The 15,917-nt window shown below is 45.0% G+C and overlaps 1 protein-coding gene across 4 annotated transcripts in view; it reads right to left on the bottom strand.

Annotated features, from left to right (window-relative positions):
* Positions 1-15,917, bottom strand: part of LOC106747320 (phospholipid-transporting ATPase ID) — a 63,552-nt gene that overhangs the window by 29,434 nt on the left and 18,201 nt on the right. For 2 of the 4 annotated variants that reach the window (XM_014624762.1, XM_014624787.1), the window contains exons 1-2: positions 15,144-15,911; positions 1,943-2,784 (exon numbers count right to left, since the gene is read on the bottom strand). In XM_014624762.1, coding sequence (XP_014480248.1) covers positions 1,943-1,976 — 34 coding nt within the window. In that variant the 5' untranslated portion in view covers positions 1,977-2,784; positions 15,144-15,911. Of the gene's footprint in view, positions 1-1,942; positions 2,785-7,456; positions 7,546-15,143; positions 15,912-15,917 lie in introns of those variants that run through there. The other 2 variants (XM_014624778.1, XM_014624769.1) reach the window with 2 other exon arrangements.

Consider the following 15,917-nt stretch of genomic DNA (forward strand, 5'->3'; position numbering starts at 1 on the left):
TATATATATATATATCTGAGTCTCTCTCTCTCTCTTCCTCTTTCAAATAGATCAGCCGGTGATTGGGCGGACACCGTCTTTCGTTTCACGGCACCGGCACTCGGTGGTGCTTTTCGCCGTCACCAGCAGCGTTATCGTCGTCGCCGTCGTTACCACCACCGTCATCGCCACGGCAGCGAGACTCACCGAGCGAGCGCGCGTCGACGACGACGAGCCGGCGCGCGAGAAGACACCTGGTTGATGATGAACGGACGGACACCAGCACACACGTCTTGCCCGCATGCACGCACAGCGACGCAAATCACGAATCAACGCGCACCAGGACGTCCGGTCTCTCGCGGAGGGCCCTCACAGCGGCGCACTTCTTCCACCACGAAGTAACGAAACAGTTTCGTCGCGCACACACACACACACGCGGGGGCCTGCTGCTTCGCAGTGTCGACGCGCGATCTCGAGGCGTCGTCCAACGACGGCGCCACGCGACGCAGCGTCGCGACGCGCCACGACGCCGGCACGGTGGAAATTCTAGACGCTCGTCGACACGGCGACCGCGGGGGTAAAGAGGGCTGCTGCTGCATTGACGGTGGTGAAACGGAGAGCTCCGGGGGCATCGATCGAATCCACCCCGGAACCGTGCGCCCTTCCCGACCAGCTGGTACGAACTATCAGGAGAGACTCGAACGATGATGCGCGAGTCGGTAAAAATTGCAGCCGGAAGGGAAGTGGTTTTCAGCGATGACGACGCGTGGTCTCTCGCGCGGAGGAAACAAATTTTGTTAGAACAGCAAATGTTTGTCGACATGTTCCATTTTACAGAAATAAACGGGACAACCTCTCCTTTTCTTATACCCTACAAATAAATTTTTAAGTTTTACTTTTTTCTTGTACGGTCTCTTGTGCAAAAAAACACCGTTGCAGATGTAGAATCTAGTAAAAAAAAAAGATTAGTGCAGCTTCTGTCCGAGAAATGACACCCCGTCATCACTCGAAGCCGACTCAAAAGATTGTCGCTCAAGTTGCTTCGTTTTTGCATGGACGAATAAATGAAAAAAAAAAAAAAAAAAAAAAAATGCAGAACAGAATTCTAGAAAACCGGTGGAAAACGATCAGAATATTTGTTTCACATAATATAGAGATTAAATATGCTGATGGCCGATATCGTCGGCTGCGATTGTATCGCTAGAACGCGTGTAAATTATTCAACGCGCGAACGCGATACGCGACTCATAGAATAAATCGTTTCATCTTCATGAGCTCTGTTTGCCAAAATTCGGAGAAGTGACTAACAACACCGACTGTTATCCCACCCGGCGGGATATTTATCGGCCGATGAATAGCAGGGGGGATTACCGGGGGTAAATGTGTAGACGGAGAAACGCTACACAATAATTCCGCGATGGTACGGCCTGGACACTGGAAGGGTAGAAAGCGAAAGTGGGGAACATAAGGGGAGCGTTTTGTTGCTCGACTTAAATGCAACATTCTCGATCAACCCCTACGTCAAATTGAAAGCCCACGTAATACGAATTTCTTTTTACACTGAGAAAAAAGATAGTTATCTCCGGGGACAACAATATCCTTCTTTTACTTTAACTGCAAAAGCAATAGTAGCAACATGCACGTAAGGTTATTATCACTGCTACCACAGTAATACTTACTTAAAAAAAGGATATTGTTGCCTCCCGAAAATAACTATATTTTTCTCTCAATGTGTTACATCGAACTGACGGTTCGCGTTAGAGTAGAAATTACGCGCACGTATACGATACGTCGAAACGTTTACGTTACGTTCACATCACAATCACGATGCAGGCGATGATCATCGTTTATAATGAGAATCATTGATGCTAATGAGTATCATAACACAATACGGAAGAAAAGCTTCTTCGATACGCGTGTCGCGTCGAAGCTCCCGCCCGACGTTGAATAAAAGATCACTCACCTTGCATAGGCCGCGTGGCAGCGCTGCGCGACATTGTTCGCGTAGTGTTTTAGGCTGTACTTTCGAGTTAGGCGTTTGTGGACGGAGTCTGTCGATATGTCCGACGCGGAGGATGACGGCCGTTAGACGGAGCGATCTCCCGTCGCGACTTTGGTCGGTGTGGCTGGTTGTAGAGCGAGCATCAAACGCGCGTCTACGCGGTGCAAAAGCGTGCGTAAAAAACTCTCCCTCCGTCCGGGCGATCGACGTCCTTGTCGTCGTCGTCGGCAGGTACAGCTCTCGCCGACAGACGCGACGGTAATTTCCGGACAGGATAGTCGTTTCGCTGCCAGCAGCGACGAACAATCTCTGCGGATGACGACGCTCCACTCGCAGGATGCTGAGGAGGAGACGACGAGGAGTCGCCGGCGATCCTTCCACCACCGCGGGGCGCAGAGGACGAAGGGGTCTACTGAGGCACGTGGGTGATGACGGGGATGATGTTCTCCGTGTTCTGCGACGTACGAGAACGAGCAACGGAGGGGGCCTGGATGATATTCGACGACGTTGACAGCGACGTAAGGCACGGCGCGGCACCGCGACAATCAAGTCGGATATTCCGCGGCGAGATAATGACGACAGGATATCCGGTGTGGGGGGTACGGGGGGTCCTTTGGGGGTGGCGTCCATGTGGGGTAGATAGTCACCTCCTGGCTTCCCTCCCGCCTGCGAGCCACCTCCTCCTCCTCCAGGACCTTCTCCTCGTCGAGGTGCCCCAGCTTTCGGTACTCGCGGACACCAGCTTCGCACGCCGCCAAGTCTCACCGATTGGCTCCCACGTGATTACGTCTCGTGGGTGCAGGCTGTAACAGAAAGGAAAGAGGCCTCGGTCAGGGCTTGAAGAGTCCAGAAGGCTTTCTGCGATAAGCCGTTAGTAATATTAGATATCTATAAGTAACGTCGCTTTTTGATATTTATGTAACATTTTATTTTATTTAACACGATGACCATGTTGACCATGATGTTTTAAGCTTCGTCGCTTATAATGAATCACGTCCACGAACAAGCTGGCAATATTTATTCAATCTGAGAAAACGACATTACTTATGGATACTTCTAACTGATCAGAAGTCAAGGACGAATTGTGAGTTAAGTAGTCAATAGTATATCATAAGGCAATAACAAGTCGGTAATCAGTGACTGCGTGGAGATGGCCAACTTCCATTTCTTACGGTTTAAAACTTAGATCGCGTTACGACTGACCAATCGAACGAAAAGCAATACGCTGTCTTTATCGAGAGAGCTGATTAGAACTACTGATATCTCTCTGATTGATTGAAATCGTGACGCAACGATTTATTACGATCTATTCTGGATGTCAATTTCCTGAGATTTATTAATTATAATTCCGACTCTACCACCAGTGTGATATGAGTGACGACTAACGACTTATCGTAAAGAGCTTTTAAAAATTCGCACGAAAAATTAAACGATCGGTTGTAACGAATCTCCTCGTCGCCTGACAATGAATTTTTTAGCCTCGGTTCGAGGATCGCGGATTGTGGAATAATAACAATCGAATTATAACGTGACGTATCTATAGAACATACACATGCCCCCTCCTCTAAATTACAGCTAGATTTCACGATTTCAATTCCCGCTTACTTCTTACCGAAGCGACAGAACTCGTTCTTTCTGCTTACCACCAATCTCATTCGACCTAAGTGATAGCTAACGCGTGATAAATCAAATCCACGATAAGGAACGTCCGTTGATCGTCACGGATAGAAGTCGGCCGATATTAGAGTGGCCGATATTAGGATAGCCAAATTTCCACGGGATAAGGAAAACGAACGATCGATATCGAAAATGCTCGATGAGACGAAGCTAGGGAAAATGTGAAACTTCGGGCGGGATGGACCATCGGCGAGGGTCCGTCGTCCGACAAAGGAATCGTTCAGCTACGTTTGATGTGTATAAAACATGCTGACGTCCACTTAAAAGAACGCCGTGTGACAACGTAACGCGAACAAATGTATAGCAATGTAGTCAGATGACATATTTGACAAACGTAATCGACGACTCGCGAATAAGGCCGCGTTTCAATAGCAGACGACTGAAATCCAACACTGATCCGTTTGTGAATCACGGTGGAGAGGTTACCGCGCGATGGGTCAATAATATGGTGCGTTATCAAAAAGTAAATTTAAAGAAAACCGACATTTTACTTCGCTGATATCATTCTCTCGCTCGTCTACGCGGTCCTCATCGCGATGGGAATTGGTATTTCCAGAACGGACGAAACAATCCATATTTATAAATTTCTCTTTACATATTTCACCTCGCGCGCACGAGCGCAGCTTAATATTCGACGCTGCAACACGATGGAACACGAGGATGTCTGCAATTCCGACGAAACCGTAACGCGAAACCCGAGTGAAGCTCCCGGCCTCGAATGTCAGACGCATTGAACCGACAAATAATTATCGAGAACAATATTTGTCTTCTTTTTCATGGAATTGACAGATCATCGTGACGCAAATTACGTGTTTATTTATCTATTGGCGTGTATCTGATCGGACTATCCGATTCCGCCGCCTCGCCATTAACAGAAGGAACAACGCATGAGGCATGCCGCCAGGCGAAATAATTCATACGCCAGATATTGTCATGAAGAATAAGACAAGAGTTAGCAACAGATAATACGCGGATCGTATCGATTATCATTTACGCGTACATTAGATCATCTATTGAATTTTCCTCCTGATCTATACTCGGTACGTTGCACAACACCGTAACTGTATGTTGTGGCAACAAGATATACAACACATCGATTTACTCTCCTGCGATGTTTTCTAAACAATCTTGCTAGCAAAAAATATCAACCGTTATTGCTAGTTAAAACGTTACAGTTCTGCCAGAGATATCTCGATTTCTACTAGCGCGTCTCAACACATTAGAGATGTGTCGTTATTATATCAATTAATTAAATGAAAACATTACGCGAGAAAGACGAATGATCCATAGAGATGAGCACGAAATGTTCTTGAGATTTCTCACCACTTGACTCCAACACTTGACAGATAACAGGCTGAATTTATTGTGTCAATTTATCATTACGGTAATACGATAGCGCATATTTGTCATATTAATATATTATTACAGTACTCTCCTCCTCCCCAATCGCTCTCTCTCTCTCTCTCTCTTTCTCTCTCTGCATGTGTTTTTCTCTAATCTTTACTCATTTTCTTTTCGTTTCTGCTTTCTATTTTTCTTTTGAAACACGTTACAACGCTATTTATGCTTCTACGGTCACGCACGAATGTGGATCACGTAATTCCATACCTTTCTATTTTTTTTTCTTTTTTCTTATATTATTCTGTAAGTTCATATCTATAACATCCTTAGAGGAATTGTTCTAGGAGGACAATAAAAGCTGTTCGTTCTCGCTCTCTCTCTCTCTCTCTCTCTCTCTCTCTCTCTCTCTCTCTCTCTCTCTCTCTCTCTCTTGTGTAAAATTTTTTCATTTACTGTACACTCAGAGTAGGTTCTTTTTTGTTTCAAAACTTTCCATCTTTTATTATTATTCTACTTGATCTATTTTGTCTTTGTTTTTTCCTTCTTCCTTTCGTTGTAATTTTCTTTATCTACTGATGTACACATTTTTGTTTTATGATTCATGTAATTACTTAGTAGTCTCTAGCATTTACTTAGTAGTCTCATGCATTTCTAAAATTGAAATAAACACCTCTCTCCTTCTCTCTCTCTCACTCATTTTCTTATAACGGGACGCGATACAATGTGACGAGATAAATAAAATTAAAGCTAATTAAGTCGCGACATATATTGAGCATGTAATGAATTAGAATCGCGTTAATAGCGGCCGGTCACGGAAAAGGGTGAGTTGATGAACGTGGAATATGGAACGTATGAAATCCAGCTCGATCGCGTATCTCAAGGACATATCGGCATAAACCGTATTTCGCTGCCGCGTCGTTACGCTAAGCACATCGGCAGGCCAGCTCGGCCGGCGCGCACACAGGCCGATAGCGAATCGAAGCGAAGTCGCGCCAACTACAACCAACCCTCGTTACGTATTCACGTATCCTTGATTCGCGGCAAAGTTTTGTCGCGTCTGACGTGTCCGCGAGGCATCGTTGAGCTTGAGAGACCGTAAGCTCCTTTTCGGGACATTGAAGTTGAGGTAGACCTCTCTCTCTCGTCGTTGTAACTTCACGGCGACAGCTTAAACCGCTCGCGTGCCTCTCGCGGATCTTCGGGGTGCCGCGGGGAAACGCGGATTGATCGCAGATTACCGGCAAAATATTCGAGGGTTAGCGTCGCGAGGGTGTACGAACGCTCGGTGTGCGAGGCGGAGCAACCAACACGCGAGATTTTCTCGCGTCAACCCGTCGTCCCCTCGCGTACTTTTTTCTTCCTTTCTTCCTTTCTTTTCTAAGAGAAATCGCCCGCTTATTTTTGTCGTGAATCATTTTGGGCGAATCGACGGATACGTCGATCCTATTATCTGAATCGTGGTGACTTCGATGCGCGACATCGGCGCACATTTTTCAGGGAGTAATTGCGACGGGTTGACAATTTTCCAGGAGGCCGCGACGCAGCAGAAACAAATTACGCGCAGCTTCGTGCCACGGGGTGAGTAGTCGTGACGTCGTTTGAAGGTTTCAGCCGCCGGCATGAATGAAGCCTTAACGTATGCTTTATCGTCCGTGCGATGATAATTGAGTTAACGCCGTGCGCGCACGGCGGAATGAAATCTGCAACCCGCGATATCGAGCATCAACTTACGATCTCGCGCAGACTTGGCTCGCGCGTGGAATTAGATCGTCCAGGTGAATTAACAGACGTAATGCGTGCCGTTCGGCACAGATACCCACTAATTTAATCGCAAAGATCGACCCGAGCGAGAGAGTAAATCTTCGTAACGCGGGAATTTCTGCTTCTTCGGTGAATCACGGCAGCGTGGACGGACGCGTATTATCGATTTTCTTCCTTCCCGGTGTGTATGTACAACGACGTGTCAAGCTACGCTTTAAGAAAGGTGATTTGAACGAGGAAGAGAGAAAAAAAGAAGAGGAAGAGAGTTGATATGTATGAAATTTGTATAAATTTGCGAATTTCTTTATATATGATGTAACGATAGATACTTTTTTCAGTTACATATCTTTACGAACTAAAATCTGCAAGATTTCCATTTCCGGATACTTCGCGAAACGCGTAATTATTAACGCGCAATCTCACGGGGAAAGATTCGCGAACAATCTCCGCGCTCCCTCCGGGGAAGTTCGCAAACGGCGAAATTCATTTTCAACTTGCGAACTATGAAGTGACGGTAGCACGTGTAAGTAGGCACCACAGCTCGCCTTGGATCAATACTTGGAATATTTCTTTGCTGAAGCGGCCGAATATTTAGACGTGCTCGCCGATCGATATTGCGTTAACGTAATGGAAAAATAATAGTGATATTTACATTGTATGTATCAAGTATGCAATAAATTAATAAGCAATACTTACTGCATGTGAGAAAGTGTCGGAAAGTATCGGAATGCGGGGCGACACATCCGGTGCAATAATAATTGCGGAGCGACACATCCGGTGCAATTCCTTAATTGCGAATCGAGGAAAATATACGTCGAACGTGTATACGAAACAACAGGTTGCTCGTGAGTCGTTAAATAAGTACTGAAAATTATCGCTGTCACAAGACCGATATTCTCGGAGGCTCACGCGAAACCATTAATTTTCTACTTAAAAAAGTACTATTTCCGCGTACTACTCAATAATTCAGGATCTTCAAATATCCATTGCGAGAACTTGACAGTTCTAACGGGTACATAACTGACGTGTAGTTAACTACGCCTTTTTTTCATACGTTGTTATCGATGATACCGGAACAATCCAAGGAGCCTTTATTTCCTACATTGTTTTATACTTCGGAAATACGAAGACGAGCGTGCCGAAGTATCCTACAGAGAGATATATCATCTGGTATCCGTGAAACAGTAGCGTCTCCGTCTTCGACATTTGCACGGGATTCGCGCAGAATTTGCATCTCTCGGGGAAAATCACTCGCAATGACGGCGCTTTTAGCTTCCTTTTTCTCCCCGAGTCATAAATTTACACGAGCATACACGGGCGCAAACGACATCCGATAAAAAAAAAGTACATCGATTCGCCCGTGTCATGTATGATGTCAAATTGCGAATTTCAGTGCGGGGGACTTATCGATCGTAAACATTTACATCCGGCGAAAGCTCTCTCTCTCTCTCTCGCGCATCAATACGTCTCGACGTCGTAAACGTTTGCACGATAAGGAGTGTAGTATCTCGCGACACGGTACGTACATCGTAGCGCGAGATACAGCGCCGATCATAAAACGATCGAGATAACGGAATCAACGCGTTAACGACCGAGTCTCGTGCTTTGTTCCTTTTTTTCCCCAGCGGCGATCTCGTCTCTCGACTCGTCGTAGCGACTCCTTAACGTTAAGCAGGCGGCATCGGCCAAAACCGAGTGTTAAACTTTTCTTCCCTCTCTCTCTCTCTCTCTGGCCTGTCAACTGCGGCTGACACCAGGCGATCGATACTGTTTTCCCAGCTCCACGGATATACAATGAATATGTATTTTGCAACCCGTCACCCGCGCTTTAGATTCGTACTAAACGCCAAGAATAATCGAGCGCATCGCGATGGAACTGATTAAAGAACGATCCCCCCCGCAACCTCCTGCGCTAAAAATACCTCGACGTTGCACCCGCGACGCATTTAGCACGTTTCGGACGCGTATCGTCCGGGTGCTGCTTAAATAAATCTTCACGCGAATAAATTTCGCGCGGGAGAAGCGGGGGGGGGGGGGGNGCAACAACAATCATCGTAATTTCGCGAATGCAACATCGGTCACGAGCGACGTGATAACAAATACATTCGCAACTCGATGCGCGAATGAAAAATTTCGACGGCAACGAAAACGGCAGTTGCATTCTCCGACACGTGCGAGGCGCGTTACAATGGCCGCATGCACGATGAATAATTCAGGTATGAAAGGTGTGCGCGCTTGTTGATTTTTATGATTGGGCAGGGCTGATAACGCGTTTGCACGAACGTGGGCACGCACGGCGTGATGCCTTGGATTTTATGCATTGCTCAGTGGAATGATATCCGCAGCGAGGGAGGGGAGGGGAGGAGCCCGTCGTCCCGGCGATTTCATCTGATGATTTTTGGCAGCACCGCCGGCGATCTCGAATCGCGCGCGAACGTATCATCTCGCCGCTCGTTTTTCAACGCCGCCGACGATCTCGTCGAACCGAGGTGAGCGTCTCTAATTGAAACCTATCCGCGAGAATCCGCCGTCATTCGAGAATAGATACACGTGCCCGGGAGGAAACGTACGCGGCCGATCTGGCTTGAAAGCTGCGCGCATCAATAAGAACCCGATCGCTTCGTAACCCTCGTTGATCGAGAAACAACGTTGTCGACAGGACGAAGCGCAATGGAGTCGCGGGAAAAAAAAAGTCGACACGAAGATAACGGACGAACGGGCTTTTCTCACGCTGCGTCGCGTGTAATCGCTCGTCACCTTCTGGATTCGTAAGTGGCAAAACGAGGACGGTGGTGTGTATCGATCGGGCGACTTCATCGCAATTCTCCCTACGAATTGTTACGTGTTCATGATGAAAAAAGAAGATTAATTTAATTCTGAAAGCACGAACGAAACGCAAGAGAAAAACACGAGCGCCGTCGAGAGGGAAAACCGATTATCCGGACGTGAACTCGAGCTGAATGCGTACATGACGAAATAGTAACTTATACACAAACTGTTGCTAGAATTTTATTCTCACACACAGGCCCGAGCGAGTCTCGTGGTGTGTGTCGTAGCGATGCACATGCACCACGTGTTCACTCGCGCATATATCCCGACGATGTGTGTGCGCGCAGTCACACATACCCGATCGTTTCGCCGTGTTATTTCGTGACATCGCTATCGCAATCTTATACGCGTGATATACGATTTGCTTACGATATCAGTATAAAAGTGTGATTCTTACGTTTGCGCGCGACACACGCACGCACGCACGCACGCACCCCATAGAAGCCATCTTGTATTGGTAGGCTGAAAAATGATCTCTATCATATGTAAATGTGTGTCTCCCTCTCTTTCTCGAACATATCGGGTTCTAAAGTGGTCATATTTTTCTCTCTTCCCGCCCAGAAACCCCGGCCATCGATTATCGAGTGTCCCAAATTAATATCTACACAAATAGAAAATTTATTATCTACATGTTACGTTTGGACAACTCGTGCAGTTTCAGACGATGGAATGAGCGGACAGATTTTGCACGAACAATTGGCACATCGAATCACATTTCGCCGGCATATTTCACTTTCACTTGCACCGAACAAATAAAAGCAATTGCTCGAGAGAAGCGATCTCTTTTACCTCGGCGCATAGATTCTCCTCTCGCGTAAAAATTCTCTCGAAGAGAGAGAGAGAGAGAGAGATTTGCAGGTGAGTCTCTCGTACGACGATTGCAACGGCGACCGTGATACCGGCTTAAGATTGGCCCGCGTTCGATTGTGCAACTGTCGACCGAGAATAGTTCATAAGTACGGGAGCAAGGTACGGAGAAGCGCCGTCAGGCATCATAATAAGCACCGTTCGAGTCGTCGTTTTCACGGTCCAGCGGCGTGCTGAACTAAAGTGGACAACCCGTTGAAAGCTACGGTACTATTTGCCGCTCGTTTTGACCGCACGCGGCGTTTAGGAAAGGTCCGCCGACTTGTCCGCAGTTGCGCAGCGAAGTCGTCGTATCGCGACCTGAAATCCGAGCCGGATTTTAGCAATTGCTACTCGCAGAACCGGCGGTAACTCATACGTGGTCAAGAGAGCAAGACGAAGAAAGAGACGCAGAGTGTTCGAAAAGGTCGTTAACGACGGTGCGGGATACATGGATACATTCCCTCTGAATTCGATTCGACTATCCGATGATTATGCTGTGTCATCATTATTAAGCTACTCTGACATTCTTAAGGGGAGATATACACCTAGATGGTCGAAAAAATCGATTTTTTTCTGCATTTCCTTGAAGTTTGAGGTCATTAGAATATCAGGTAAAAACGGTAAAGTAGTATTTCGATAAATAAGCCAGTTACGGACGAGACGGTGAAACGTGTTTTACAGCGCCGAGCCGACAGGCGACAGGCAGGTAACGGCAAGTGACCCTTCGAACAAAAGGCGAAGACTTATTTTGTGATTCAATTGTTTGTGTTTTTGGGCATACTAGGCAGGTGTAGCATGCTTGGCTCCAGGTATAACGGAAATATCAGATGGCTGTTATTCATTGCCAGAAGTAGACACGTTTTCAGTAGCTTGTTGTTCGTGCAATTGTGCGTTTTAGTGAATTTTCGTTAGTGAACAAATATTGAGAGAAAAATGGATACAAAAAATAAAGGTTCTCGAGAAGCTCATCAATCCGGATCTTTTCGCAAGGATCGAAGTAAAAAANCTCAGCATCATTTCTGTCCAGAAGGCCCCGAATCGTGGTGCAAGTGGCAACAAGCGAAAACTACAGATAAACTGAAAAATTTCCGTCACGATTATGCTGCATTGCCAAAAGAGGTGTTAGATGTCATTAAACCAATATACGAAGACCTCAGCAATGACAAATTGTTAGAACGCTGTGTTGGCGGATATACCCAAAACTCCAATGAGAGCTTCAACCAACTGATTTGGAAGATAGCTCCAAAAACGATGAACAGCGGGGCCGAAATCGTTAACATTGCTGTATTTCTAGCAACATGCATGTTCAACAATGGTGTCACCTCATTATTGGAAATTATGAACGTGTTGGGAATATCAGTTGGTTCAGGAGCACACTTGTACGCTGCAGAAGAAGACGAAACTCGCATTGCGAAAGCCGAGCTGCAAGCGCAAGAGCAGACAAAAGAAGGTCGAATACGGCGCCGACAACAAAATTTAGAAGAAATGAACATTCCGTTGACCGAGGAAGACCTACACTATGGGCCTGGTATCGATGATTCCATGTAAGTTGACAAATTTCATGATTAATTCATTCCCAAATTTTCAAACGCGTTTTTCTCAAAACCACGTTTTTTAAATCGGTACCCAAAATTTCTCGAAAACCAATGAACCGATTGCCTTGAGGTTTTTTTTGGTTATTCTATACACAATTATCTAGTACTTGTCATAGGATTTTTTTTTCCGTTACTTAGTTTTTGTTTTATAGGCAAAGTAATAATTAATTTTTGGCTCAAAAATCACCCTTTATGTTCAGACGTTCGCCATTTTGTCATAAATTGATATTTTCAAAATCGCCTATGACAAATACTAGATTATAATATCTATTTTAATAATCTTTTTGGTTTTTTTCTTTTCAGATGATTTTTGAAGAAACGCCAGTGAGTACCGTGTTTTTACAGTGCTTCAAGTATCATCCAATATCCTTGTAAATTTTTGCTATTTTTAACTAAAAAAAAATAAATATATTTTTTAATGTATATACTTTTAGATAATTAAAACCCCAATCCGAAATTTCAAATAGTTTTCCTTGAAAAAATTCACAAAAAATGATCTTTTTTCCGGCTTCTAGGTGTATATCTCCCCTTAAGGATGATTTGCGCCTACTTAGACGACTTATAGACTAATAAAATTCTGCATTGACGATATTAGCACTTTTTAACCTCTTTTGAACTTTTAATTCTACAGATTGAATTTTAACGCTACTTTCGCCATCCTATTTTAACGCTGAAACAGCGAAAACGAAAATTTAAGACATCATCAGGGTAAAAGTAGGAGTTATTTTATTAGAACTGAAATTGAACCTATTTTACTATCTTAGCTTCTACTATGTTGTAGAATTAAAGGTAAGAGGTAAGGGTTCAATACAGGGTCAAAATTTCGACTCAGGTACCTTCTGCCGTTTCGTTTTCCACAAGTTGTGACGTTGTGACAACAAATTTCTGTGAAACTTTTGTGTGAAAAATAATCAATCGTGCCAATTAAAATTTCTAATTTCGATTCACAATTCAGAAAAAATTAGAGTTTTCAGTATAAGGTACACGGCATTCTATTCGGCCACGAAATTTTTGTTGAAGCCACTTCGTAGACAGAAGACGTTAAGAATATAGACGAGAAACATGAGAAAAAGGTTACGTGATACTTCCTCTTTTCTCTTTTCATTTTTTTTTTTTTGAAACGAGAATACGTCGCACGAGTGATAGAAGCCCGTTGGAAAGGTAAGCGATGCATACGTTGATGAGATCACAACTGGCGTCTGGCCAGCGAAGTGAAAAGTCACTGTTGACTTTTACTCGGGTTGATCGTTATTCCCCAAATATCCGACGAGCTAATCGTATAATCTTCGCGTAGCGAATCCAAATTCTACAGACTGTTTCAGAATCGGCGGAAAGCGGAACACAGCCCGGCATTTTTCGAGATTTCAGGAACACGTCTTTTTCTGAACGAACGAAACTCACGAAAAAAATACATTATCTTTCTCGTTCAGAAAAAAATCTCAATTCGTGCAACAGAATGAGATCCAGACAATTCTTTCGCGTAAGTCTTAATACTGATGTCTCGATTGATTGGATTGCAAATTAAAATTCTGTTAAAGTGAATATTAAACGACGATAAATATTTCATTATTTGACCACCGAAACTGCGATAAGCTCGAGAAAATATCGTGACGTTTATACTAGTCAAAATCTGCCAGAGGCACTACTGACGTAGCAGAGATAAGAGATTTGACGAGAATAAATATCGACTAAACTAACATTCGCCCCGCTTTTTTAATTGCAAGTCTCGTATCTACTCATTAACTATTCATGAAAGAAACTACGATAGGAGGAAGTTGTATAACGCAACTGATCAAAGTGAAAGATGGGCACTACGTAGGATCTACAATCAACATTCAAGAAAAAAAAATAACATGATACAATGCGAACGTACGTTCCTTGTTATTCACGCGCATTTAATCTAAGAAAAGGTGACAATACGGACAAACCGCTGTCGACACGGTGATCATCGTCGCGAGTCGAAATTTTGGCATTGTGTCAAACCACTAATTTTACAACATAGTAGATAAAATCTAAGATAGCAAAATAGGTTCAATCTCAATTCTAATAATATAACCTTCTACTTGGCCCTGATGGTGTCTTAAATTTTCGTTTTTGCTATTTCAGCGTCAAAATAGGTCATTGAAGGTAGCATATTAAAATTCAATCTGTGGAATTAAAGGTTCAAGAGAGATGTTAAAAAGTGTCAGTATCGTCAATATAGGTTTTTATTAGTCTATAGGCCGTCTAAGTAGGCGCAAATTGTCCTTAAGAGCGTCAGAGTAGCATCAAATTTCTCGTCCTCGCGATCCTCACGTAAATACGATACGCCTCCTCTCTCTAACGTATATCTAACTGTCCATAGAAGAGACGCGTACGAGCACCTAAGAAAGGGTAATGTATCGCGCGACCCAAACGACATTGTAACGTCATCTTCATTGATCGTTCAGTGGCCACGACGTCAAGCAACGTTCGTTGCCGGAACGTTGCGAGAGAGAGAGAGAGAGAGTGAACTGTTCACGTCCGTGAGCAAATTCGGTTACTTTACACGAGCTCGTCTTCAAGTCGTTCTGTAGAAAATACCCGCTATTTGCGAGTGCAAATAAACGTTTTACGAAGAGAATGCATTCTCAACTAATGCACAAAATGACACAGGCGGGGCGGTTTTTCCTCATCAAGAACCGAGATGATTTTCCCCCGTGCAACAATTTTAGGACCAGGCATCTCGCTTCCTCCGTATCAAAAGTCGAGATTCTATTAAGATAAAGTCAATCTAAAGAAATCATTCGGGAATTAAGGTTTCCTCATTAATTCGTATCCCCGAAATCCGATTATTTTCCGATCAATCTAGAACCGCTCACAGTTGGGAATTTTTTTAAGGGAAAGTTCATTTCAGTCTTCAACTAAGAACCACGTGCGCTAAATGCACCATATTATTCCACGTCACAAAGATCGGACGATAAAGAACTTCAAAGGGATAAAAAAAATTCGTGAAACTGTGGGCAGTTGTAAGTCGTAGAAAAGAACAGAAACATTCAAGTATACATCGTTCGCGTAATCGTTTTCACAACTGGTATCGCATGTTCCAGAGTGGTATATCTTTACGGAGAATGGACGAGGGAAGTGCTCACCTCGAAGACGGCTCTTCGTCGTCATATCTTAGCATAGTAAGACTTTCATTCAGCGCGTTCGCACCTCGTCGGTCGGAAGAAACCCTCGCCCTTCGCACGCCCCCTCGCGCACTCACAAGACGAAGCCGGTCGATAGGTCAGTCAGTCAATTAGCCAGTCAACAATCAATCGGCGACATTCTCCGCCGATCGCCGCTCCCGTCATCGTCGCGTCGGCATCGTGACATCGTGGAATTCCCAGCGGAAATTTTTCGCCCGCGGTTGAACGTCCTCACGCGCGTCTCGCTTTTTACGCCGGTTTTTCCTCAACCGCGCGCATTACCGATCATCCCTCGGGAACGAATTCCAGGTATTTCCGGCGCGCACTCGACGGCTAATTGAGCCGGCCCGGCGGCGGGGTCAGGGTCACAGGAAAGTCTTCGATCGGGTGGATCGACGATGCGCGGAAGAAGCGCTCGATTGAAGCGGAGAACAGACTTCTCCTCTTTCTTTTCGCGGCTTCTTTCGCAGGCGTGCGCGCTTCTCTCTCTCTCGCCGCGTTCGAATTTATTTTCTGCGCGCGCGGAGGAGAGCGAGCCGAAAGCGGCGCGTTTGCGTCACCGGTTATCGATACAATACAAAAGGTTCACCGACACTATCCGACAGCAGACGCGCCGTATGGAAAAAGCTCGCGACCTTGCGGCGCGACCATTCGATCAGAAGGAAAAGCGCGCAACAGCTTTGAGCGCCGCTCAATCGAGAGAGAGAGAGAGAGAGAGCCGTGTGTGTTCGAGGG

Source organism: Dinoponera quadriceps, unplaced genomic scaffold, assembly GCF_001313825.1.
Source record: "Dinoponera quadriceps isolate SergipeBrazil2010 unplaced genomic scaffold, ASM131382v1 scaffold167, whole genome shotgun sequence".
Taxonomy (NCBI): domain Eukaryota; kingdom Metazoa; phylum Arthropoda; class Insecta; order Hymenoptera; family Formicidae; genus Dinoponera; species Dinoponera quadriceps.